Below are 26364 nucleotides of genomic sequence, written 5' to 3'. Positions count from 1 at the left end.
TGCACTGGGTCATGTAAGGCTTGGATGCTCTGCCATGAAAACCCAATCCATCAAGCTCTATATGCTCTGTTCTTGAGCTTATCTGAAGTTCACATGAAGTTTGGAGGTCTGTAGTGCTCGACCATGACTGCGTACACTTCACTGAGCCCCTGAGAGCGACCATTCCTGTTGGCAGAGGCAGTCTGGACGCCAGGTGCTTGTTTTCCTACACCTGTGGCCACAGCACAGACTGGAACACCTGAGTTCAGCGAGTTGGATGGGTGAGGGAATACTTCTGGCAACATAGCTTTGAAGCACTTTGTAGTCTGTTAACCAAGTGATGGTAAAAATTCATGTTCATTCTCAGCTGCTTTCGTTTGTGATAAATGGAGGTCCACAGTCTGGCAGTGTGTTCATGTGGACCTGGTACTACAACAGAAACATCCGGACTTGTCTTTGTCATAGACTGTACATAAAAGGTTGACATCACAAGTGAAGCAAGTAAGAAAGGCCTTTAAAGCTGCCCTATTTCTACAATAGAATAGAATAGAACAGAATAGAATAGCCCTCTATTGTCATTGCACGTGTACAAGGAAATTGTGGGTGCTCCACACTAACTGTGCACAATTAAAATCTAAATAGTAAGACGGCAAATATGAGAAACAGGAGGAATAGATCCAAACCGAGAGAGCGGCACAGAGTAGAGAGACTCCTGGGACAGGCTGGCTTAAGCTTTAACGTTGTTCCTTCTTGGCCTCGTCTTTCTTCAATAACAGATTTTAATCTCAGGAAACTTTCTGGAAAATGAATAAAAGAATAAAAGTGTCTTTTGGACCCCAGCATGTCTCTGAATGTTTCACTGCTGCATGTATGAAATGCTGTATGTGCTGTGGAGTTTCCGTAGACAGACTTGCAGAGACATTTACTGCTGAGCTGATTACTCTCTGCTATCATCTAATAGACACGATTTGCAATGAAACAAAGCAGAAGTGTCAGTTTGCTGCTGCAGTGTTCACAGACAGCAGCTGTTAGCGCGCATGTTTGAAGCTCCTGCTGCCCTCTGCTGGCATCACACGTGTTTGTGTGGTTTGATTATGTGGAGTTGTTACATCTTCAACATCTGAGTATGCTGAACGTTACTGATATTGATAGAAATCAGTGGGACATAATCACCTGAACTCTGATCCTCTCATGTCTGCAGAGTCTAGAACCAGGGGTGTACCCGGGGTTTACCCCCCTCTGTCCGCCTGAACAAACCACTCCTGTTCAGCCACGCAACCCTGAACAGGAGCAGAGAGCAAAAGCTATGAGAGGACGGATGTAAGTACTGCGACTCTTTCTTCTACTTTGAACTGCTTCGAATTTAGAAAATGGAGGGTAGCCTTTGTTCAACAAAAGCACAGCCATAGCTCAGCTGATCTCAGTACTGCTTGATCCGGTCCACAGATGCTATGCTATGCACAAGCCACCTCCACCATAGCACTTCATGCTCCACCTGACCTAATCACTGCGATATCTGTTGGCATCACTGCCAGCTCTTTTCTGCATCGACTCTCGATTCTGTTCAGTGTAACTTACTACAGACAGAATTGTCAATCTTATCTTAGAGTCCAGGTATTGAAGGTGGATGAGTTTAGCTGGGGGTCAACCAAGTAACAGACAGTGCACAAGAGATGAAGAGGCTGGAGGCGGGTGGAGATGAGTGTCAGGGGTGATTTGTGACAGGATAGCAGCAAGAATGAAAGTGAAACTTTGCAACATGGTAGTGACAAAAAACATGTGGAAGCTATAGGGGGCGGAGCTGAAGATGCTTAGAGTGGGAGTGACCGGGAGGGACAGCAATGAGTAGATTACAGTCTCCACTTCACCCTAAGGCAGGGGTGTCCAACTCCTGGGGCCGGTGTCCTGCAGGTTTTAGATCTCACCCTGGACACCCTGCACGCCTGAATCAAATAATTAGTTCACTCCCAGGCCTCTGGAGAACTTCAAGACATGATGAGGAGGTCAAGGACACATCTAAAACCTGTAGGACACCGGCTCTGGAGGCCTGGAGTTGGACACCTCTGCCCTAAGGAGAGAGTGAGATGGAGGCAGATGTTGGAACCTCAAGAAATAACCATGTTTACAGTGTGAAGCATTCACTAAGGCACTAGTCCTCTGTTGCAGCAGGAACAGGAGCTCTGTGTTAACTTAGCTGTTTTTTAACACAGGTTTGTTCTGAACGAGCTGATTCAGACAGAGAAGGACTATGTCAAAGACCTGGGCATCGTGGTGGAGGTGAGTGCTTCTGCAGAATCATTCTGTGCAGCGGTCTCCTGCCATTTAAACAAAGGGCATCAGGAAATGTACATTTGGGTTCAAAAGTTATCAACACTTTGACTGCAGGGGTTCATGAAGAGGATCGAGGAGAAGGGCGTCCCAGACGACATGAAAGGAAAAGACAAAATCGTGTTTGGGAACATCCACCAGATTTATGACTGGCACAGAGAGTAAGTCGAGTGTCGGCTGGAAATGATGGCGTGAAGGACGGGGCGAGGGGATAGTAACAATCTTTATCTGTCAGTTTCTTTGTAGGAGAACTGGAGAAATGCCTGGATGACCATGAACACCTCCCTGAGCTCTTCATTAAACACGTTAGATAAACACTGTGTCGTGATTGTGTCACCGCACTAGAGTACATAATCTCTGCTGTCCCAGTGATTTGCTCTCTAATCAAAGCTCCTTTGTCTTTACAGGAGAGAAGGCTCCACATGTATGTTGTTTATTGTCAGAATAAGCCCAAGTCAGAGTTCATCGTGGCAGAATACGACACGTATTTCGATGTAGGTGAAGCTTTGATTCTCTTCATCATTAGCAGAAGGTGTGCAGTGTGATCTAAACGGCAATGTTCTTTTACATTCATCCTCGATATGAAATGCAGGGACGACCCTCAATTATCTGGACTGATACTGTCTTTGTGTGATGTTATTGGGAGTATTTGTGTGAAGTGGACAAAAGGACACACAGTTCGGTTATTTCTCTTCCAGGGAATCCAACAAGATATCCAGTCCAGGTTGTCCATCAGTGACTTCCTCATCAAACCAATCCAGAGAATCACCAAATACCAGCTTTTACTGAAGGTGACAGACACACACAGTCTCTCCTTATCACAAAAGAAAATGCCAAAGAGCATAACTGTGCTCCACATGTTACTCTAACCTGACTTACTTACTGTCCTTTACATTATCGTTTACATTTCTGCATATTGAAGCTTTAACATTTCTTTGGCCAAGAGGAACTGTTTTTGTTGTTTTTACTGTTTTTGTTGTTTTTACTGTTTTTGTTGTTTTTACTGTTTTTGTTGTTTTTACTGTTTTTGTTGTTTTTGTTCTTTTTACTGTTTTGCTGTTTTTCCTGTTTTTGCCGTTTTTGTTGTTTTTGCTGTTTTTACCATTTTCCCTGTTTTTCCTGTTTTTGTTGTTTTTTACTATTTTTCCTGTTTTTGTTGTTTTTCCTGTTTTTGTTGTTTTTGCTGTTTTTGCCGTTTTTGCTGTTTTTGCCGTTTTTGCTGTTTTTGTTGTTTTTCCTATTAGATGAAAGTGTTGATGGTAGCAAGCTTGGTTAGACTGATTAAAGTTGGGCTTCTCTTCTTCCTCAGGATTTCCTGAAGTACAGCTCAAAGGCAGGAATGGACTGTGAACAAATTGAGGTAAAAATGTAAAATGCTTTTCAATCCGGCATGTTTGTGCTGACACATCCTCCTCAAATGAAAAACTATCTAAATATCTCTGTCCATGACTTTTACAGAAAGCAGTAGGTTTGATGTCTCAGGTCCCGAAACTGTGTAATGACATGATGAATTTGGGTCGGCTGCAGGGATTTGAGGTAAGTTTTGTGGGTCTTCACAATGACATGTGCTGCACACACTATGACATGTGTGGCGTGCTGTAAAGCCTAAGAGAGTAATGTTTATATCAACCTGGTTTCTCTGCAGGGGAAACTGACCAGTCAGGGCAAACTGCTGCAGCAGGAAACCTTTTTTGTTACGGTGCAAGACGCCGGCGTCCTGTCCCGCTCGAAGGAACGACGAGTCTTCTTGTTTGAGCAAATCGTGATCTTCAGTGAGCTGCTGAGAAAAGGCTCGTCCACACCTGGCTACCAGTTCAAAAAGAGCATTAAGGTATTACAAAAAGTGGGTTAAAGGTCTGTGATCAGTGAACTGGTTTAATCTCATGAAGAACACAAAAGCTCACACATGTCCTGACTTCAGTCTTTAAAACCAGGTTTTCATCCACATTTGATCATGTTGGACAAAATCATTGGAGAGCACAGAGGAGCGTGTGTGTAGATGGTTGCAATAAAGCTGTGCCCATGTTTGTGTGCATGCAGTATGTTCATCACAAAGACACAGCAGACTGTGCTTTAAATGAAGTGTATATGAGCAGGTCATACTGAAGAATGAGAATATACATAGACCTCCTAGCGAGCTCCTCGAACCACGCCCTCCTCCAGGCTCCTGCAGGAGAGGACCTGGTGGTTTGTGAGATGGTGTTGGTCTAACACTGTAAACTATCTTTTCCACGCAGGTATCCTACTTGGGTCTGGAGGACAGTGTGGATAATGATCCCTGTAAGTTTGTGTTGCTGAGTCGCGGATCATCGGAGCGTTTCACCCTGCAGGCAGCCAATGTTGACATTAAGCAGGTCTGGGTCCAACACATTCAGGAACTCCTGGATGCTCAAAGCAACTTCCTGTCTGGTGAGGAAACACTGAGGGTCTTTGTGTTCAGCAGAATATTACTTTGTTTTCACTCGAGCTTCACGTTTGTGAAAGCACGTTACAGGTTTTTTGTTATTTTCTCCTAAATTTTAAGGATGCTACTTTTAATTTTTAACCTAGCATGCTTTAAAAAATGATTGTACAAACTGGCACATAAACGAGAAGACGGTTGCTTTCTGGCTGTGGTGCCTTCACCACCTAAAATAAAACTGCCATGATCATAAAGTAGTTTAGGTGGAAACATGATAAAGCCTGATATCTGTCACTTCCTTAAGCTCGTTCCCAGAAGGTAGGCAACCCATCCAAACAAAAATAACGACCCCCGTGTTTTCTGTCTTACCTTTAACAGAAATGCAGTTTGTGTGTGTCTATAACAAAATGTCCTGAAATATGTCCCCTGTTGTACTTAAATGAGCCTCATCTAAAGTGCTTTTTCTGTCTGCAGCTCTGCAGTCACCCATCGTCTACCACAATCAGCAGAGTGGAGGAGGCAACAGCTCATCGCTGACCAGAAACCGCTCGTCCTCAGGGAATCAAACTACCGCGTCCTCTCACAGCCGACCCTCGTCAGTGGTCGGCCTGTGCAGTACGGAGAAGGGGAAGAGCCAAGTCAAAGTCTCCACCTCTAATGGAGGTTCATCGTGTTTTGACTCCATGGTGAGTGTGTGCAGGTTATATGATTATCAGCTTACCTTTATTTTTTAAAATTTGTTTACTTTCAATTTGAGGATTTTATTGTTTTGTTTTTGGTTATTTAGTTTTAGAATTTTGTGTTGGTGTCATGTAAGCACAGCCTGCAGACTGCACCAGGCACTCGCTAAACTGGGGCACTAAACAGACTTTTGTAAGTCAAAATGTAGGCTACTGCAGGTGTAGCAGCAGTTCAGTTTGTGTGTATGTCGGCTTGTCCATGTATGATTTGTTCTAATAGCCCAGTTTTCATCCATACGTCCTGGTTCCTCCATACCTGACACAGACTTTGTTAAACCAGTAAAAGCTGGTATGGCTTTGGTTATGAAGGCCGGCCCGTGGGGTCTGATCCATAGCTCCACCATGATAGGGGCAACAATGGGCACGTGAGCATCAGCACATCAGTCTGATGAATCACGTTTTCATTGACACAACATCAGTGATGCACGTGTCCAGGTGCATGTGCATCACTGATAGGGAACACTTGGCACTGTGGGAGGAAGGCAAGCCGAGACCGTTGCTTTGGGCAGAACCTTGGCTACGTATCACCCTCCTAAGTGCTGTTGCAGATCGTGTTTAGCACTCTCTGCAAACAGCTGATCTAATAAAGTTTCTAATATACCATCAGGTGTGTCAACGATGCTCAATGCAGCCACAGATGAAGCACCTTAGTTTGGGCTTGAAACCAAGTATAACTACAACTAAACTGCTTTTGTTCATTTTTCTTCTCGTTGTTTTGACTCGGCTCCCCACTCCTCATCTCCTCGTCACAGTATTGGATCAGTTATGCCTCTTTGTTAATTATTATTATTGTTCGTAATAATAATAATTTGATTTTAATAAAATGAGCGTGTGCTGCTGATTCAAGTAATGAAACCTGTGTTCACTGCTGTTCTCCCTCCACTCCTGCTCCTCAGCCCTGAACTCCCTCTGCTCCTCCTCAGGTTGACACCAGCTGTATCACAGCATTTCTGTTATCCAGCCCACAGTCGCTCCTTAACCTCATCCTCAATTGTCCACATTGTGTCTCCTCCATCCTGCTCCTCTTTTTCTTCTGCCTTTCCTTTCCCTCGTCCTGTCGGCCATTCTTTCCTTCCCTCCTGTCTGCAGGACAACAACGACATCACTTCCACCATGCTGGTCACTCAGGACTACTCGGCGCTCAAAGAGAATGAGATCTGTGTCAGTCAAGGAGAGACCATTCAGGTCATGGCCACCAATCAGCAGAACATGTACCTCGTTTACCGGCCAGCCAACAGCCAGTCGCCTGCCGCCGAGGGCTGGGTGCCAGGACACGTCTTAGGCCCGCTCACAAAGCCCATTAAAGACTCTTCTTCTACTTGCTCCTTCTCAGCAGCCGTAACAGATGCCAACAACATCAAGTAAGTCCCCACCCACCCCGCACATCTTTCCCTGCAGACTGAAGCACTTCTGGTTGGGCTTGAAACCAAGTATTCGGATTGAATGAGAGGACTAAGCTGACAAAGGTCTGTCTAAATGTTTTTGTTCTGACTCTGTTTCCATCACCAGCTCCTCAGCTGTCTGCGTCCTGTGTTTAAAAAGCAAACACAAAAAAATGTTGGACTTTGTTTTTTCTTGTTTTGAAGGTACAGAGTTGTTCTCTAACTGTCCATCAAGCTGCTGCAATGACTTTGATTTCTTGAGCCGGTCACTTATCGGCTCTGTGGCGATGACGTTTAAACAAAAAAGCAAAATAAAAAAAGGTTTTGAGGCTTGAAACTAACAAAAGAAAGAAAAACAGCTGAAAACTTCGAGGTGATTCCCACAGAAATAGACAGGATAGAAAAAACTTGTACCTTGTTCCTAACTGGAAACCAGAAAGTGAAAAGTACTCGTGTGGAGCTAAAACCGACTTTTTACTTCAGTTCCTAACACTCTGCATTTTCTTCTGTTTTTGTACTTTTTTTTAATTTTTCCTGCTTTCTGTAAAAAAAACAAAACCCTCACCTCACCTGGGTCATTGCGGTGGCCTCAGTCCTGTTCTCCTCACAGATGTTTGTTTATTCCTCTTATTGTTGCTGCCCTACTAATAATTATTTTATTCCACGGACAAAGTTGTATTTAATTCTTTTTTTGTGTTGAATTTATGTTGGCAGTTCACTGTACAGAGTAAAAACATTGACTGAGGCTCTACAACATTCCTGTTTTTGTTTTGTTTGTTTGTTTTTGTTTTGTTTTTTATCTAAAAAAAACCTTTTGCACTATTTATGACAAGAAAAATATGAATGAAGTCAGGCTGTGCAATATGTTTGGTGGCAAGGTCAGCGTTGTACTCTTGGTAGTCTATTAATAATACTGATTTTAAATTTGTTAAATAAACCTTTTGGACTTGAGCACGAGTTAACAAAGCGGTGTCAAGGTGAAGATGTTTTATTTGACATTTGGCTGATGATGGGTGACGGTTTGTAGTAGTTTTTAATATTTGTAAATAAACCACAACAGCAAATGTGAACCCGAGTGTCTGCCTGCATGTGTGTTGCACTGTTATACCATTTTAGAAGTAAAGCTCTCTTAAAATGAGCCAAACATCATCACAGAGACACGTTTTTGTGACAAAAATAAATGTAACTATCAACAGATATTAGCAGAACGTGAAGAAGTAACGACGGCGATCTCATATCCACACCTGAAGCTGAAATACATACATAGAAATACTACTGTACAGAATACCACTTTGAGTCCAACCTGAGACGTGTCAGCATTGTTTAGGTTGGTGTACAGGAGAGAAAGAAGTTCATGGACACAGAAATATCAGACTAGTTCAAAGTTGTCATCCAAGCAGACTTTGTGCTGATTCCAGCTCTGCTTATTGGGAAGTTTCTAGATGAAAGATTTCTGTCAAGGTTTTAATGCCAAGAACCAAAAATCCCCACAGCCACACTATAGATTCAGGTATATAAACCCTTTACAGCGTTTTGTTCCTGTTTGGTTAATTTCAGCTTTTTGTGTATGTTGTTACATTTGATTTGTTTCGTTTCAGTTTTCACTAACCTCACGGTTTGACACTCCACAGAAGCTACAAACTCTAAACTTAAGTGGTTTAAACTTCAGAGCTTTGAATAAATGTAGCAGCATTTGGTAACTGAACAAACTGTAAAGCCTTTAAAATCTTCTCAGAGAATAACTGTGGTTTATTCTCAGCTGCTTTTTCGCCTTGATGTGTTTTTAGGAGTTGAGCTAACTTTGCACTGGAATAAATCAAAATGACTAACACAAGGTTAGAGGTGAACAAAAGAGATTTATGTAACTTTCCTTTTTAAGCTGCATCGCATCGACGTGGACGGGAAGTCCTACTAATCATAACTATGTATTTAAAGTTTACAGGAACTATAAAAGATTGAATTTAACAAATTAAAAACATCATTGCACTAATTCTTGTACATAGAAGTCCAGCTGTGTCAATAAAGTCCGAACTCTCTGTCATCTGCTCTAATGTTCGTCTTCATGAACCAGAAGAGTCTGGCTGCAGATTCAGGCACTGGTCCTGTCTGGATTTTCTCAGACTCGAGGTGTACAGCCATTCTTTCTGTTGAAAAGTGTTTTTTGTTTGTTTTGGTTATTGCAGTAGCCTACATTGTCTTGTTTGTAGAGAATGTATTTTTGCTTTGTTGGAGGCTAACATCCAGAAGAGCAGTTTTGGGATGCTTCGGGTACTTCCTAAAAGATTTCCAAATGTATGTAAACATCTTTCAGTCTTACAATAACTCATAAACTGAAAACAACAAGTCCAAGATGACAAAAGTTCAAACCCCAATAGATAATTTATCGATACTATTGTGGTCTTGTCTGTATCTATTCACCTTATGAAGCATTACGTCATGTCATAAGCTGTCACCATAGCAACCTGACAGGTACGTTGCTGCTGCAGCCAGACTCAGCTGGACACCTCTGAGCTTCACTTTGATTGGCTGGTTGATGTTTGTTGTTCCCATACTGTACAGGAAGTCTCTGTCGTGGAACACACTGCGTGCCAGGAAGCGCGCTGAAGACAAGGATGCCTTCTCAGTAGGGGTCAAAGGTCAGGAGAATGGCCTTCTCCGTAAGCCCAAAGAAATCACTCCTCCTACCCCGTTCGCCTCGTCCGACCCTGTGGTGAAAGGCAAAGTGAGTAAAGCAGGCCGACGGTGCGCACTGGTGATGTTATGTGTGTGCCAAAACCCCTCGCCTCCACCGCCCCACTCGGTTTATGTTCTTTGTCCTAACCTCAGTATGTGTGCGTGTGTGCAGACACCTGTAGACACACACACAGGTGGATGTGTCTCAGTGGGACTCCAGGAGTGGTTCTCAACCTGCATGACGCATGAATTCAGACTGATCGGTTTTATTTCTTGGATCACGTCTGTCCTACGGGACCACGATTTCTCTATTAAAAACCCTTACTGGCTGCAGCTGATGGCGTTACAGAGTAGCACAATTACTGCCATCGACAAAATCTCGAGCATTGCGCCATCGACAAAATCTCGAGCATTGCATTGTGGGAGAGACTGACTGGGATATTTTGTGGAATCTTTGGAACAAATGATTGACTCAGAATTCAGTCAAAAGACCAGGAGTGACATACTGTTAAAGATTTTCTTGGAGTGGTAACTGGATATGCAGGAAGCCAAACATACATCACAGGTAAACTGTCAGTCATTTGCAGTATTGAAGAGTTATAAAGAGCTCTATATATAATATATATAACTATATAGATATTTAGAGCTTTAGCATATTCTGCTCTGCACATTAGCATGTTCATTTATGCTACATTACCCAGTATTAGCTTCTAAAAGTTGCTTTAATTCAAAGATTTTTCCCCCAAATTTTGTATTAACTGTTGAGGAATGGCAGCAGGTGTTATACATAATCATCCATTCAGAGGCTCAAAACTCGTTGGTTAGTTTGAACTGCCAGCAGTTTCATGGCCTTTTGAGGTCTGCAGCCTCTTTATTTTGTAACAAATGAAACTTGAGCTTTTCACTGTGAAAGAGGAAGTTATCATTAGGCTGAAAAACTAGACATTTTAAATATAATATAGACATAAAGTATTCAGAATGAGCTCAAACATGTGTAGCAGTAATGTTAATCTTTTAAACACTGATGTGTTGTAAGGTGTTTGTTTCCTAAAGGAATGGTTTGAAAAATAGAATAGAATAGAATACAACTTTATTGTCATTGCACATGCACAGGTACAGGGCAACGAAATGCAGTTTGCATCCATCCAGAAGTGCTTAGTGATATAGATATATTACAATATATATTAGCAATAATATAGATATGTGAGTATATTACAGAAATGGGTCTATTATGGTATGTTATAATGTACACGGTATGAAGTATGTTGTGAATATTCTATAACTATAAGTATGTACAGGCTGTAGTGAGTACAAGCTATGTGCAGGCTATGAACAGGATATAAATATGAAAAACTATACAGAATATGAAATAAATAACTTTACAGGAATCTGAGATATACAGCTATACAGAAATGGGAACTATGCAAGTTGTAAACAGTTGTAGGGTTAAAAATTATCGTATGTACAGAATGATTATTTACACAGAGCTATACAGTAGTGCAGTTAAGATAAGTGAGGGTGTAGATAGTTTCTACAGAGGCTATATAAAGTGCTAGTGGTTGTGAGTGGTGGTTCAGTCCATGTTATTATTGTGTGTTTGAGGGTACAGTTGTCCATTGTGGGTGTGTGTATGTTCAGTCCATGAGTTTAACGTGGGTCAGATGTCAGGAGGCAGAGTTCAGGAGTCTGACAGCTGTGGGGAAGAAGCTGTTCCGGTACCTGGTGGTCTTAGTCCGGAGGCTCCTGTAGCGCCTCCCAGAGGGCAGGAGGGTGAAGAGTCCATGTGATGGGTGACTGGGGTCTCTGATGATTTTCCCAGCCCTTTTCAGACACCGCTTCCTGTAGATGTCTTTTATGGCAGGAAGTGGTGCTCCGGCGATGCGCTGGGCAGTTTTCACGACCCTCTGCCTTCCGGTCCGAGGCAGAGCAGTTCCCGTACCAGACTGTTATACAGTTGGTCAGGATGCTCTCGATGGTGCAACGATAGAAGTTCACCAGGATGTCTGAGGACAGGTGGTTCTTCCTCAGAGTCCTCAAGAAGAAGAGGCGCTGGTGAGCCTTCTTGACCAGCTTGGAGCAGTTGGTCGTCCAGGTGAGATCCTCGGAGATGTGGACTCCCAGGAACTTGAAGCTGCTCACACGCTCCACAGCCGTCCCCTTAATGTGGATGGGTGGATGTGGGTCAGCATTCCTCCTGTAGTCCACGATGAGCTCCTTGGTCTTCTCGGTGTTAAGCAGAAAAATACTTCCACGACTTATTTTTTCAGCTAATAATAAATATTTTTCTGGTTATATATTTATTTCTTTAACAATAAACGTAATGATATTTCACAAATCTCCTGTCAGGAAGGAGTGCAGAAAGGTAAGACTGCCCATGTGGAGTACAGATCCAGTTTATCTTGCTAACAAGCGGAGGACGATGTCTTTGCTTGTGTGTGTGGCTCGTTTCCATCTGCACTCCACTGCCCAGAGCAGTGTGTCCACCTCCGTACTCGACCGTGGGGATGTTGTTACTTGGTTCATATTAAGGATTTCTCTTCATTGAAAATTCTGAGTTGTAGGGGATCAATTACTTATTTCAGTCAGTTACAGATCAATTTATGACTTTCATGTGTTTTTCTGGAATTTTGGTTGATATTCTCTCTCCATTAAAATGAAACTACCATTTAAATTAGAAACCATCCGTTTCTTTGGGAGCAATCTTGCAAAGAAATTCAGCATCATTATTTTCCCCTTTGTAATATCTACTTAGACCTTGTTGAAGTCAGTTGGCTAAATCCAAAAAGAGCAGTGAATTTTAGCTGGTCACAGCCTTTATACAAAATATACTTGTGCTCACATTAGAAATTAGTCTGACTTATTTGTTTTCCGCACATGCAACCACTACAGCTGCTCTTACAGTCTCTATGCCTATCAAATCCCACTTTAACCCATATGCACATACTGCCAGAAGTATTCACTCACTCATCCAAATCATGAATTCCAGGTGTTCCAATCACTGCCATGGCTACAGGTGTATGAAATCAAGCACCTAGGAATGTAGACTTTGTAAAAGAATGATCCGCTCTGTAAGTTTCAGTGTGCTACAGTGATAGGACACCACCTGTGCAAGAAGTCCAGTCGTGAAATGCTGAGGCACATAGTGTGCCAAGGTCACCACCTTTGGGAAGATGAGGAATAGCTCATGATTTGAAGTATATCACATCCTCTGCCATGGTACGGGCAATCTTATGGCATGGACAAGTGAAACCAGGTTACCACTGTTAAATAATGATGTGCTTGCTCATTGAAGTGGCATGATGAAATCTGAAGTGTACAGGGCAATACTCACACAGTGTGACTGACTCAAAGCATACTGCAAAAGCAAACCAAGTTTCTAATTGCACTGAAATTACCTTTAATCGCCAACCCAACCAGATGTTTTTCATTTTACTGAAGGCGAAACTGAAGACAGAGAAATCCACAATCAAACAGCAACTGCACTAAACACATAGCAGAGCATCTCAAGAGAGGAAACAGCGTTTGGTGATGTCCAAAAACAATTCTTATATGATTCATTTGGCAACTTAATTTTAAGCTTCTATTTTTTTAATTCCTGGTTTTAGCACAATTGGATATGTCATGTGACACTTTGTGTTGCATTTAATGCTCCTCATTCATTTTAAAAAGCTGATCTCCAGTGAACAGTGAAAAAACTGCGTCTCCAATCAGTGAACAGCTGCAGTTGATCTTGTTGGCTGTGGCTGGATGTAGGCTGTGGCTGGATATAGACTTCAGCTGTGGTTCAGTGTGTGGTGCTGTGAATACTGTATGTCTATGCAAGACTGTTGGAAGATGCAGTGATTTTATGAAAGAATTTTTCTTATTAACATAGTATAATCAAAACGGAGCTGTTGCATGTATATGTATTACAACCATGCAACTTATGCTGCAGCAATAAGAATAATAGCACAGCCAAAGTCTTGAGTAATCATCAGCCACAGGCTGCAGTCATAATCACAGATGCAATCTCTTTTTGAGAGACTTAACATATCAGATATACATTGTCCTTTTGTATATATATCTAGCGTTATAATAATCTTATGAAGACAGATACTCTAGGATCCATCCATCGATCTTCTTCCGCTTATCTGAAGCTGGGTCGTGGAGGCAGCAGCCTAAGCAGAGAAGCCCAGGACTCCTCCTCCCCATCCACCTCCTCTAGCTTGTCCAGGGGAACACCAAGGCCTTCCCAGGCCAGCCGAGAGATATAATCTCTCCAGCGTGTCCTGGTTCTGCCCTGGGGGGGCCGCCTGCTGGTGGGGCATGCCCAGAACACCTCGCCCAGGAGGCGCCCAGGAGGCATCCATGTCAGATGCCCGAACCACCTCAGCTGGCTCCTTTCAATGTTGAACACCTCCTGGATGGCCGAACTCCTCACCCTATCAGTAAGGGAGAGGCCATCCACCCTACGGAGGAAGCTCATTACTGCCACTTTTCTCCGCGATCATATTCTTTTGATCACTACGCACAGCTCGTGACCATAGGGTGAGGGTAGGGACATAGATCGACCGGTAAATTGAGAGCTTCGCTTTTTTCTGCATCACTGTAGCCACAGCACTAATCACCACCCTGTTGATCTCCCTTCTCCCGTCACTCATAAGCAAGACCCCGAGATACTTAAACTCCTCCACTCAGGGTAGGAGCTCTTCCCTGACCAGGAGTGGGCACTCCACCCTTTTCCAGCTTAGGACCATGGCCTCACACTTGGAGGTGCTGGTTCTCATTCCCACCGCTTCAGATTCGCCTGTGAACCATTCAAGTGCAAGTTGGAGGCCATCACCCAATGAAGCCAACAGAACCACATCATCTGTGAAAAGCAGAAATGAGATTCTCAGACGACCCAAATGAAAGCCCTCCGCCACTTGGCTCCACCTAGAAATTCTGTCCATAAAGATTACGAACAGAATCTGTGACAATGGGCAGAGTCTATCACTCACCGGAAACGATTACTTATTGCTTATGGCTATGCGGACCAAGCTCTTGCAACGGCTGTTTAAGGATCAAATGGCCTGTAGCAATGGGTCAGACACCCCATACTCCCGTAGCACCTCCCATAGCACACTCTGAGGGACACGGTTGAGTTCCTTCTCCAAGTCCACAAAGCACATTTAGACTGGTTGGGCAAACTCCCATGCACCCTCAAATATCATTGAGTGGGTAAAGAGCTGGTCCAGTGTTCCACAACCAAGACGAAAACTGCATTGTTCCTCCTGTATCCGAGGTTTGACTAATGGATGAACTTTCTTTTCCAACACCCTGGCATAGACTTTCCCAGCAAAGCTGAGTGTGTGTGATCCTCCTATAGTTGAAACACAACCTTCTTAAAGATGGGAACCACCACCCTGGTCTGCAAATCCAGAGGTACCGCCCCTGATTTTCACGCAGCATTGTAGAGGATTGTCAATCAAGACAGCCCTATAACATTCAGAGCCTTCAGGAATTCAGGGCGAACCTCATCCCTCAGGGGCCCTGCCACCAAGGAGCCTCAGTGACCTCACCTGCGGAGAAAGAAGCCTTGTCCCCAGAGTCTGCTTCCTCCACGGAAGACATGCCAGTGGGATAAAGAAGATCCTCGAAGTATTCCAGCCGCCCGACAATGTTCTCAGTTGAAGTCAGCAGCGCTCCACCCGCACTATACACAGTGCAGGTAGAGCACCACTTTCCCCTCCTGAGTCGCCTGGCCATTTGCCATAATCTGTTTGAGGCCATCCGCATGTCTTTTTCCACGGCATCTCCGAACTCCTCCCACACCCAAATTTTTGCTTCAGCTACTGCCCAAGCCATGTTCCGCTTGGCCTGTTGGTACCTATCAGCTGCCTCCGAAGTCCCACGGGCTAACCAAGCCCGATAGGACGTCCTAGTGCCATATATACTTATAGACACCCTTAAGTTCAGACATGGTGTTCATTATTGACAAACAACAACAAAATGCTGCTCGGGTTCAGATCTCACTGTTGTTGCCCACATGAACGTTGAAGTTTCCCAGTAGTACAGCAAAGTCCACAGGTGGAGCATCCTTGAGCACGCTGCCCAGGGACTCCAAGAAGGCTGGGTGCTCTGAACCGTCGTCCAGCGCATAAGCACAGACGACAGTCAGGACACATTCTCCGACCCAAAGGTGCAGGGAACAAACCCTCTCGTCCACCAAGAGAAACACCATAGTACAGGCAGCAAGCCGAAGGGGATACTAGGATACTCACCCAGCATCTTTCACCAAGGGCAACTCATGACTGAGACAGAGTCCAGCCCTTCTCCAGGAGACTAGTTCCAAGCCGTGCGTTGAGGTGAGCCTGACTATACCTAGCCAGTACCGCTCAACCTTACGCACTAACTCAGGCTCCTTCCCCGCCAGTGACATTCTCCTAATTGCTAGTCTTGGTAGCCAGGGATCGGTCCGCCAGGGCCTCCACTTATTGAACCTGACCTTCCTGTGGGTGGTGGGCCTACAGGAGGATGGGCCCGTGTCCCTCTCAGGCTGTGGCCAGTCGGGCCCCATGTACTAATGCATGACCCAGTTTGCCAGTTTGCCATTGGAGACCCTAATAGGAGGCAAAGCCTCCCGAGAACATAGCCTCTAGAATCCCTGGGACACGCACACCCCTCCACCACGATAAGGTAGCGAATCATTCTAAGAGTCGTACTGCACTCCCCAACCAAAGATTTTGGCTTATCGCAGGTTTAACAGTTTGAACATTTTCTGGTGATAAGGTTAGATTTACAGTCTTAAAGGACTGATTAGTAGCCTCAAAACTTCTAATTATCACTTAATGGAAAGACACATGGTGGCAGTTTTACAGTGTGTCAGAAAAATCCAAAAGGACTCTCAGGTGAGTAGGATCTGAAGTGTCCACTGTAGCCACTGTTTTGCTCTCATTTTTTCTCATATTCTCAGAATCTTTCCTTTGTTCTCTTTCATCTCTTTTCATATTTGACATCATTTTTTCTGTTTTGGTTCTGCTCAACTTCGTCTGCATCTGTCCCCTCTCGTACTCTTTCCTCCTGTCGTTCCCGTTTTCCTTGTTTTTGTACATGTTTCACCTGTTTTATGTCCCATCTCCATTCTCTTACCTTTGACTTTTATGTGCCTCCATTCCCCTTTTATTCTTTTCCCTTGTTTCTTCCTCCACCAGGAGGTCCAAACTTCAGATGATTCAGATTGTGGTGATGACATTGACCCAAAGACGGGCATGGAGGTACCAGCTGTTCATTTTCATTGAAAAGATCTCTGACTCGGTGTTGAATACTTTTCTATTGAATTATTATATCAGCATTAGACAAACACTGTGTTGGAGACAAATGTGAGAGAATTTAAGAAGTTTAAAATCTGGAACTATTATGTATAAATTCATTTTATATAATACTGCTTCATATATGCTGAAAACTAATCCACATCTAATTATTTTCCAGCTTCTGAACCCAAACTTCATCCAGGAAGGTGAGACATACATAAGGCAGTTAATGCAAATTACATTTATTTATTCATTGAATAAGTTGTGTGACAAAGCCAAGAGGCTTCCAAATGCTTTTCACTACCACGGGAGTACAAGAAGCCCCAACTCCTATGTCAGTCTGGAACAGCAGCAAACCTGGTAATAAATGATGTGCTAGAATCAGCCTGATTATTCTGATCTGAATCGAGTGATTTGGCAAAACTGGTCATTATTTATGCTAATGCAGTATAACAGCAATGCAACAATTCCTTCTGAATACATGAGAGAGGTTTGAACTGTTCCCAAAAACTACAGAACTGAGCTGAGAATGCTTGAGGTCACACATGCCTTCGCTCAGAAACAACAACGTGATAAACTGTGGACATTTTAACTAAGAGCTGAGGGGAACGTGGTTTGTGATGCGTTTTCTGTGTGCAGTGGCTCCAGAGTTCTTGGTCCCACTGTCAGATGTGGTATGTGCATTCGGAGAGACCGTAGTCCTCTGCTGTAAAGTCTCAGGACGGCCTAAACCTTCAGTCACTCTGAAGGGCCCCGACCAGAATCCAGTGACCAACAACAGCCGCTTCACCATAGACATCAGGTAACAAAGAGACCACGAGGAACACCAGATGTGTCCATGAAGGCTTTCCAGAGGACCATTTCAATGCTGCATTCAGATTCTTGTTTTTCCTCACCTGCTTCTCCTTCAGTGTTTTGACTTTTAAACATACAGTGGTGTAAAAGTGTTCACCCCCTTCCTGATTTCTATGCGTTTCCGATCATCAACCAGATTTAAATATCAGACAAAACTCACACAAGTAAAAACAAAATGCAGTTTCTAAATGAAGGTGTTTATTAAGGGAAAAAGACTAAACCCTCATGGCCATGTGTGAAAAACCTAGTAACTAAGCAGCAACAACTACAATCAACTGAACGTTTGGCAGTGAGTCTTTTGCATCGTGTTGGAGGAATTTTGGCCCACTGATGCTTGTAGAATAATTGTAATTGAGCCATCGGAGGGTTTTCAAGCACGAACAGCCTCATGCCACAGCTCCTCAGTCAGATTCAGATCAGGACTTTGGCTAGGCCACTCCAAAGTCTTCATTTTGCTTTTCTTAAGCCATTCAGAGGTGGACTTGCTGCTTTGGATCACCGTCCTGCTGCAGAACTCAAGGGCACTTCACCTAGAGGTCACAAAGAGGTGGCCAGATGTTCTCCTTCAGACAGCAGAAGTCATGGTTCCATTTTCCACAGCAGCAAAACAGCCACAGACAATTCCACTCCCACTACCATGGTTTACTGTTGGTACGATGTTCCTTTTCAGAAATGCTGTGTTACTTTTACGCCAGATGTGATCGGATGCCAATTATTTTTTCACACAGGAAATCAGGAAGGGGGCAAACACGTCTTCACACCACTATAAGTAGTACCCTCTATGAGTGCAGCCTTTTGATCTTTCCTCCTCTCTCCATACTCCTACGCACTGTGCAGGGATACAGGTGACATCTTGTTGAAAGTCTGTAATCTGATGCCTCAGGATACAGGAATCTACACCTGTGTTGCTGTTAATGACCACGGCACTGCATCCTCCTCTGCCTCCATCAAAGTCCAAGGTGTCGCACTTTGATTAACACTGAGGACCATTTGAGACGGTTACTGTTGATTTGGGGTTGACTATTTTTGTCTTGGCTTGCAGGTATCCCAGCAGCCCCAGTGAGACCTGTGGCTCAGGAGGCCAGCAGCACAGCGGTGATGATCCACTGGCTGCCCCCACCTTCATCTGCCCACTGTACTGTCAGCAGCTACACTGTGGAGTACAGACAGGAAGGTCTGTGTATTAGCCACTGGAATTGTTCTGTAGTGATGTTCAAACAGACTGACCTTTCCTCCTCTTTCACTCACAGACTCGTTCCTGTGGCAGCAGGTGGCCAGCAGCAGGGAGGAATGTGTGCAGATCGACTCTCTGATCCCCGGAGGTCACTATCAGTTCAGAGTTCGGGCCTCCAACCGCTGGGGTGTCGGCCCACCATCGGAGCCCTCAAATATGGTCACACTAGCCAGCAGCAGTAAGTCGCACGTGCTCTTAACAAAGAAAAGTAAATGCATGAGGATGCATTCAAGGATACCAAAAGGTATCCTTGAATGCATCCTAGACCTGAAGGTGAACAGTTTTAAAATCTCAAAGATTTGAAATTGAATTTGCCATCAGCTGGTGAGAGTATGACACACTCCACCCCTGGAAATATATCACAGTAGAGAGGAGTAAATGAAGAAGGTTGTTTGCTGGAGAGTGGGCAGGCAGGTGAGCCTCGGGTAAGTCCTGATTCCACAGACTCATAAAGCCTGAGCGCTGATCTGGCTGTGAGCTTTTCAGTCCAGAAAGGGAAGTAGGGGAGAACAGGCGAGGCACGCTGAAGCCGATTCACCACCATGTGGAAAATAACTGCTACAGCTTGTCCTTATTACACAGCACTGATGAGGCAATGAGCTGACCGGGCACCTCTGCCCATGGGCATAAACACCGGTAGATCAAGGCGAACCACCTCTCCACCTAAGAGTAAAGAAAGAGGAAATGAAAACAATTTCTCCACTAATGCTGACATGTTCAGGGGGAATTATCTTACTTATGTATTTGTTCTTTGTCCAGACTCTGGCTGTGATGGGACGGGCATTCATTGGAAGGAAAACTTTGAGTCAACCTTTACTGAGATCTGTGAGATTGGAAGGTAAAACGATTTCAGTCACAAATAACGTCTCTATCGAGCCAAAGCAGCCGGTTTTTAATGCAGTCTCACTTGCTTTGACCAGGGGACGGTTCTCAGTGGTACGGAAGTGTGTCAACAGGTCCACTAAGAAAGAGGTACTTGTTCCTTTTGTTTAACTTCTTAAAAATTAAACTTGATATTTTATCAGCTACTGTGAGATGCAGACACATTCAAGATGTAACCTGTTTTAATGATCGTATAGATAAACTTGCACAAACAAGCATTTTATTATCTGGCTGTAAATCCTTATAATCAGCTCTGCGCCACCTTGATGAAAAATCCACAATATGTCATCGTGCAGAGTGGTTTTGTCTCAGAACTTTAACTTCAGATGGGGTGGCTGCAGCTCAGGAGGTAGAGCAACTAATCGCTTGTATGTTGGGCAAGATACTGAACCTCAAGTTGGATGGAACTAGTCAAATAGATGCACCTCGGCATAGAAAAAACTATATTGCACGTTTAAGTGTTTTGCCTTTGTTCTCCACTAGGTGGCAGTGAAGTTTGTGAGCAAGAAGATGCAGAAGAAGGAGCAAGTGGCTCATGAGGCAGACATTCTGCAATATGTCCAGAATCACCAGCTGGTGTCATTGTTGGACACCTACGAGTCTCCCTCCTGTCTGATGCTCGTCCTGGAGCTGTAAGTCCAGTGTTTGGCTGCTGCACGGTTTTTTTATCGTTGTGTTTTTGCTTGTTTTTCACAACAAGTAGAGTTTTCAGCTGCTTTTAGAGCCCGCGTGGTTTGGTATGAACCAAACTAGATGGCTGTTACTTTTTAATAGTTTTCTTTTCAACTTTGCTCTCTTTGAATGTTTTCATAATGTTTACACTTTGTCAGCACAACCAGGACGAGCAAAGCAGAACAGCTGCTCCATAATGTGAACGTGTGACATCACCCATTCACAGTGAATGAGTTACAAAGCCTGCAGTGCATATTCACAGCTGTGTGTAATAGCGGGTCTACTGAGCGATTCATTCAACCACACAGTGCAGAAATCGAAACTTGTCTGTGTTTCCATGTTAGACTGGAGGATGGCCGCTTGCTTGATTATCTGGTTGCCCACGATGAGCTGATGGAGGAGAAGGTGGCCTTCTTCATCAGAGAAACACTGGAGGCCCTGGAGCACCTTCATACCTGTAGAGTGGCACACCTAGACCTGAAGGTGACTGCAGGTTTTTGTCACATATGAAAAGAAAAATATTGACAATTGTTGTTTGCTCACCTGTGTCTAAGTCATAACTCTGTTTTTGCTGTAGCCCGAGAACATCATGGTCAACCTCCATTCTCCCATGCCCAGTATTAAGTTAATCGATTTTGGCGATGCTGTCCAGTTGTCTGCCCACCGCCGATACGTCCACCTCTTGCTCGGGAATCCAGAGTTCGCTGCGCCTGAGCTGATCCGTGGCGCTCCAGTCTCCGTGGCCACAGACATGTGGAGCTTGGGTGTTCTGGCTTATGTCATGCTTAGTGGCGTTTCTCCGTTTCTGGACGAGTCACCGGAGGAAACCTGCATCAACATCTGCCGCCTAGACTTCTGCTTCCCAGATGAATACTTCTGCAATGTGAGCCAGGTGGCGAGGGATTTTGTGTCATCATTACTGCAGCAGGATCCCAGGAAGCGGCCGAGTGCTACTTCCTGTCTCCAACATCTGTGGGTGGGTCGTGGAGGTGGGGAGTACTCCAAGACACCACTGGACACGGCACGGTTGGCCACATTTATCGATCGAAGGAGACAACTGCACGACGTTCGGCCCATTATGAACGTGAAAGGGCTGGTGAGCAGCGGCATGGGAAACACACTGTGACGGGATCTGAACTCCCACAGGAGCGTTTGATTGTCTGTCTGTCAGTGTGTGCGTGGGACAGATGTTTGGTGCTGAATCCTTCCTGTGGTGCAAAATGGAAACTCTTGCTACTGCAGGACCACGATCAGTCCCCTGTAGACCAAAACCTTAACCCCAGAATATTTATTTATTCTATTACCTTGTTATTTGTTCATTTACCGATTTCAGCAATGACACATGAAGCGGGTCAGGTAAACTGCCAAAACACCACAAGAACCCAAAGAAGTCAGCTGGACTAAGGTGGAACTGGATGTGTTGGCTCCAGTTTACCGTCATGTAACTAACTGTTGGGCCTTTGCAGAGGCCTCTCGCTGAGCTGAGGACTCGTGCAGTTGATCTCAGGCTCTGGGGCAGTGCTGCCTGTCGCTTAATAGAGGGTCCTGCACAAAGTGCTGTTTGAACTGCAGGTAGTTGGACAGTTGCAGGAACACCGTGATGAGCCTGTTTCTAGTATATTTGTAATCATTTCCTTTCAAGGACAGTGTCAGCACAGTGTCCTAAAAATTATATTTGCATATCGATAAACTTCAGCTACACTTTTGAAGGGAAATATATTTCCCCACAGTTTACTCGAATATGCTGGTATTCAAAATATCTTCTTCCTCTTCTCCAGTTTCTTTGTCACTTTTCTTTCCCCTGTTTTTACTCCTTTCAGGCAACAGATTACAGATTACTACAGAGGTGGGAAATAACAAATACTCTGTTACAGTACTTAAGTAGGATTTTCAGGTATCTGTATTTACTCCCTACATTTTCATAAAAGGCTCATTACTTTAGCTTTGACACATTTAAGGGGTAATATTATTATCATTTCACATCACTGCAGGCCCTCTGGAACAGATTTGAACCTAAATGTTGAGGACAGTAACATCGATGACAATCCTGTTACGACAAGAGGCAAAAACATATCAGTTATACATCACACATACATTAATAGCTCTACTCGGGGGGTAAAGTGGACCGCAACAAAAAACATTTTTGGTGTAGATACCATGAGCTGCGATGCACTTCAGCATGTAGCTAGCACTACAGGAGAGGAAGTAACGATGTTTTAACTGGCAGATCATTTTAAATGTACCTTTAAACAACTCAACAAATATAAACACACAAAGTGTTTGTGTGCAGTGTGGACAGCAAGTACAGCTGCTTTGTTTCCCAGGGAGAGAAATGAATGCGTTCACTGAGACATGGAGAAATGTGAAAAAACTAGATTGGAAATTACATTTAAATGTAGTTTTGAGTTTTTGGATCCAGCCGTTTGTTTTCTCACACATCTGCAAAACAAATCAAAGGATTCTGACTTTGTGTGCATGAAAGAGCAGCTTAGTGCTGAGTCGGTTCATCTACAGCACTGTGCTTAAGTTTAAAGTAGTGCACGATGTTTGCCTGCTGCAGAGAACCTGTTGCGTTCATGCTCACTGTTACATCGGCTGATGCTGGTTGGACTCCCTCACTGACTTCCATCTTTGTGCTACAGAGGGAGTGTAAAACAGCCTTGTGAGTCTGTGTAATCTCTGCTTACATCTTGTTAATTCAGTTGGTTAAATTCACAAAGAGCGGTACATTTTAGAGCAGCAGCAACACAAGTCAGTCGATCACAGCCTGTAGACAAAATGTACACAATCAAAATGAATGGAGCTGATGTTGGTTTCCCCACACTCCAGCCGTACAACTGATCTGAGAGTTTCACACCTGCCAAATCCCACTTTAATCCCCGACTATGTTCTTGTACTATTTAGGTGTTTCAGCAGTCACGAGGCTCAGTTTACATTTCTGTGCATTTTCACTTTTACTTGAGTTAAGAAGTTTAATCAGCAGTTTTCAACACGAGTGTCCATCGTTCTCCTAAAGTGACGACTGTCTGTGGTTTTGCCACCTCTGCATATTTGATGACACAGTATTTGTGACTCACTCAAGCTAGAAACTGATAAAGTGTTACCGAAGCATCTGTAAGGATCTAAAACTTTAAGTATGGACGATGTTTCTTTGTTTTTCTAACATGACTTCATCACACATGCATCAGTATGTTGTGTGATGCTGTTACTTACATGGAAAAGTCTCTCCGCAAAGAAAAACGATGCGTAGAATTATAATTTATGGAGAAACTGTTACCTGTAGCTGTCGTATAGGCCACATGAATAAGGACTGCACTTTTCTATGATCTACCTTTAATTTATTAAATGTTTATTTATTTCAGGACTGAACTAAGGGTGGTGTAATATTTGCTCTGGGGACCTAGAGCAGTCCGTTTACTCGACACATGGAGTTCAGAGGATGCCTAAACCTACTGAACTAAACGAGTGTGACTGTACAGCCGTGTAGCAGCAGACTCTGACTGAACTGTAGTGAATGTGCTGGACTGTCCTGAACCACAATAAACGGAGTTAAAATGCAAACATGTTGGCATTACTTCAAGGAAGATCAAACAGCGTCTGGATCGCCGCCTTCTGTGGTACATATGGACGACTACCGGACGTTAGCAGGATGCACCATGGACACAGTTTGCATCAGTGTTTACAGATTCTTTGTCCAAAAAGTAGGTAGTTTACAGACTAGTAAATACAAATCAGGAAAGACCTGCATGTAAATCACCAGTAATGGTTTAGAAATCAGGTTACAAAACTGTCTGTTTCTGTAAGTAAAGCCTGTGACATTTGGTGTGAAGGTGGGAAACTCCACCCTGAAGTCTGTTTTGTTGTATGTTTGTTTACCAGTCACTGTGGTGAATAACTGTAGTGGTTGGATCTCATTCATTCAGCTTGTAAATGTGCTCGTGCGGCTGCAGACCCTTTGGATGAAGTGGCCGCTGTTCCTGGGAGGCAGACGTTTACTGATGAATGTACTTTCTTGTGGAATGTGCTCTGTCGTCTGCTTTCACCCACACTCGCCACACTCCCCGTTTTTCATCCTCAATCTTCCTCTAAGCATTTAGTGTCAAACAACAGCAAAGCTCATGTTCATGCTTGGATACTAAATGGTCCACAGGAAGGGAATTCGTCTTTAGAAGCAACTTTCATATCGGACGTCTGGTAAAATATTACCAAGTGTCTGTCACTGCAGCTGCAATCGATTCAGGTGTGTCCGAGTGCTGTTTTTCTTTTTTTACCACTCTCTCTTTCTAGTAGAGATTCTTGCTGTCTTATTGTGGACTTGTTGGTCTTGTTCATTATTTGAACTAAAAATAGCAGACTTCCCCAGTTTTTTCGACCTCTCATGCAAAATAAATCAATCAATAAAGAAAACCGTTTCAAGCTGTGTCTTTAGGAAAGGTGCTCGATGAGGTCACACAGACCGACTGGTCACACTCATTTTCCCGAGCGGCTGTTAGAGATGGCTGGCAGTTATTAAAGTTGGTCGCCACAGTCACCAGGTATTCCAGGTATTCCAGGTTTCCCAGGTATTCCAAATACAGCAGGCAACAATTCCGTAACCAAAATAAATGAATCCCACCTAAAAACCTTCGGATAGAAGACAGGTGGCCGCAGAAATACAAACAAGTTTAAAGCACTTTGAGGCAACTGCTGTTGTGATGAGGTGCTGCATAAATAAAACTGGATTCAGTTGACTTCATGACTGAGCCGGTGATGGTGAAGGTAAGAATAAACTAGCTGATGTTGCTCACCTGTTTCATGCCTGCTCTACGTATCCCAGCGTTGTTGTTAACATATGTCCAGTCCTGTACCCTCAGAACAGCGTTGTGTGCAATAATTGCAAAGATGAGATGATGGTGTAAAATAACTCGTGGCTGCACTGACATGTATGTACTGCTGTTCTAGTCTCGGTGACTTACTGGCTCTTTTTAAACCAACTCACATTTACCCATACTGTCTGTTAGTACTTACAAAGTTATTAACTAAGTTTGATAAATAATACAGTTTAATTAATTAAAAAAAGAAATGTAAACTCACCTAACCGTGGTGGAGGGGTGTGTGTGTTGTTTGGGTCCTTGATAGACTCTAGCAGGCAAACTGGTCCATGGTGAGAGGCCAGACACCCATACGGAGGGCAAAAAGTCAGGGGCCAAATGCCCAGGTTCACTGTGGCCCCACCCTGAAGGCAGGCATGAGGAGGGACTGGACCTCAGCCCATGCATGTGGGAGTAGTTTTGTCAGGCTTTTGACCGAGACTGCTTCAGGTCTGCTTCAAACTGATTCTGCCAAACTGTCAGGCGACTCGGGAGAGAAAGCCGTGCTCTACGCACACTTCTGACCTCAAAATTATCTCTAGTTTTTGCAGAGGATGTGATTCTGCTGGCTTCATTAGGCGGTGGCGTCCAGCTTGCACTGGAATGGTTCACAACCGAGTGTGAAGCAGTGAGAATGAATTTCACCTTCAAGCCTGAGGCCATGACTCTCAGCTGGTGAAGTGTCCACACTGGGTCACAGTTGCTAAACTGAGTTACTTAAACTGAGTTTAAGTATTTCCTGGTCTTTTTCATGAGTGAGGAGAGGAGAAGTGGGATGTTGGGACCGTGTCTGTAGTGATGCGAGGCGGGTCCAGATAGAGCTGAGCATTAAACCTGGGTGAGGCGTGTTTCAACCTAAGGAAGCCCCGGGGTAGACCCGTGCTGGAGAGATCATATCTGTGACCTGAGCAGAGGGAGGTCTGAGCTACACAGGCTACTGCACCCATGATTTGGCCCAAGATGGATGGATAGGTGTGTGTTTTGATTGACCAGAATCTGGGTTTAGGTCTTGCACATTTATAAACGGATCATTGGGAGAATAAAATAGCCAGAAGGCAAAAGGACAGATCAGGAACTCGTTAGGGTTATAAGTGCAA

At 44.0% G+C, this 26364-nt stretch overlaps 1 protein-coding gene across 5 annotated transcripts in view; it reads left to right on the top strand.

Annotated features, from left to right (window-relative positions):
* kalrna (kalirin RhoGEF kinase a) overlaps positions 1–24824 on the top strand; it is a 149711-nt gene extending 124887 nt beyond the window's left edge. For 4 of the 5 annotated variants that reach the window (XM_082507921.1, XM_082507919.1, XM_082507920.1 and 1 more), the window contains 24 exons: positions 1181–1299; positions 2190–2256; positions 2365–2468; positions 2543–2612; positions 2715–2801; positions 3006–3098; positions 3617–3667; positions 3766–3843; positions 3953–4138; positions 4545–4716; positions 5183–5394; positions 6538–6809; positions 9390–9552; positions 16676–16738; positions 16953–16980; positions 17414–17576; positions 18467–18588; positions 18672–18803; positions 18880–19041; positions 19623–19701; positions 19784–19835; positions 20229–20377; positions 20762–20900; positions 20995–24824. In XM_082507921.1, coding sequence (XP_082364047.1) covers positions 1181–1299; positions 2190–2256; positions 2365–2468; positions 2543–2612; positions 2715–2801; positions 3006–3098; positions 3617–3667; positions 3766–3843; positions 3953–4138; positions 4545–4716; positions 5183–5394; positions 6538–6809; positions 9390–9552; positions 16676–16738; positions 16953–16980; positions 17414–17576; positions 18467–18588; positions 18672–18803; positions 18880–19041; positions 19623–19701; positions 19784–19835; positions 20229–20377; positions 20762–20900; positions 20995–21543 — 3312 coding nt within the window. In that variant the 3' untranslated portion in view covers positions 21544–24824. Of the gene's footprint in view, positions 1–1180; positions 1300–2189; positions 2257–2364; positions 2469–2542; positions 2613–2714; positions 2802–3005; positions 3099–3616; positions 3668–3765; positions 3844–3952; positions 4139–4544; positions 4717–5182; positions 5395–6344; positions 6372–6537; positions 6810–9389; positions 9553–16675; positions 16739–16952; positions 16981–17413; positions 17577–18466; positions 18589–18671; positions 18804–18879; positions 19042–19622; positions 19702–19783; positions 19836–20228; positions 20378–20761; positions 20901–20994 lie in introns of those variants that run through there. The other variant, XM_082507922.1, reaches the window with a different exon arrangement.
* Positions 24825–26364: the final 1540 nt, after the last annotated feature.

This window comes from Aulonocara stuartgranti (assembly GCF_965226115.1).
Source record: "Aulonocara stuartgranti genome assembly, chromosome: 16".
Classification (NCBI taxonomy): Eukaryota; Metazoa; Chordata; class Actinopteri; order Cichliformes; family Cichlidae; genus Aulonocara; species Aulonocara stuartgranti.
The sequence above is the reverse complement of the archived record's forward strand: the minus strand, read 5'-3'. Positions and strand labels throughout refer to the sequence as shown.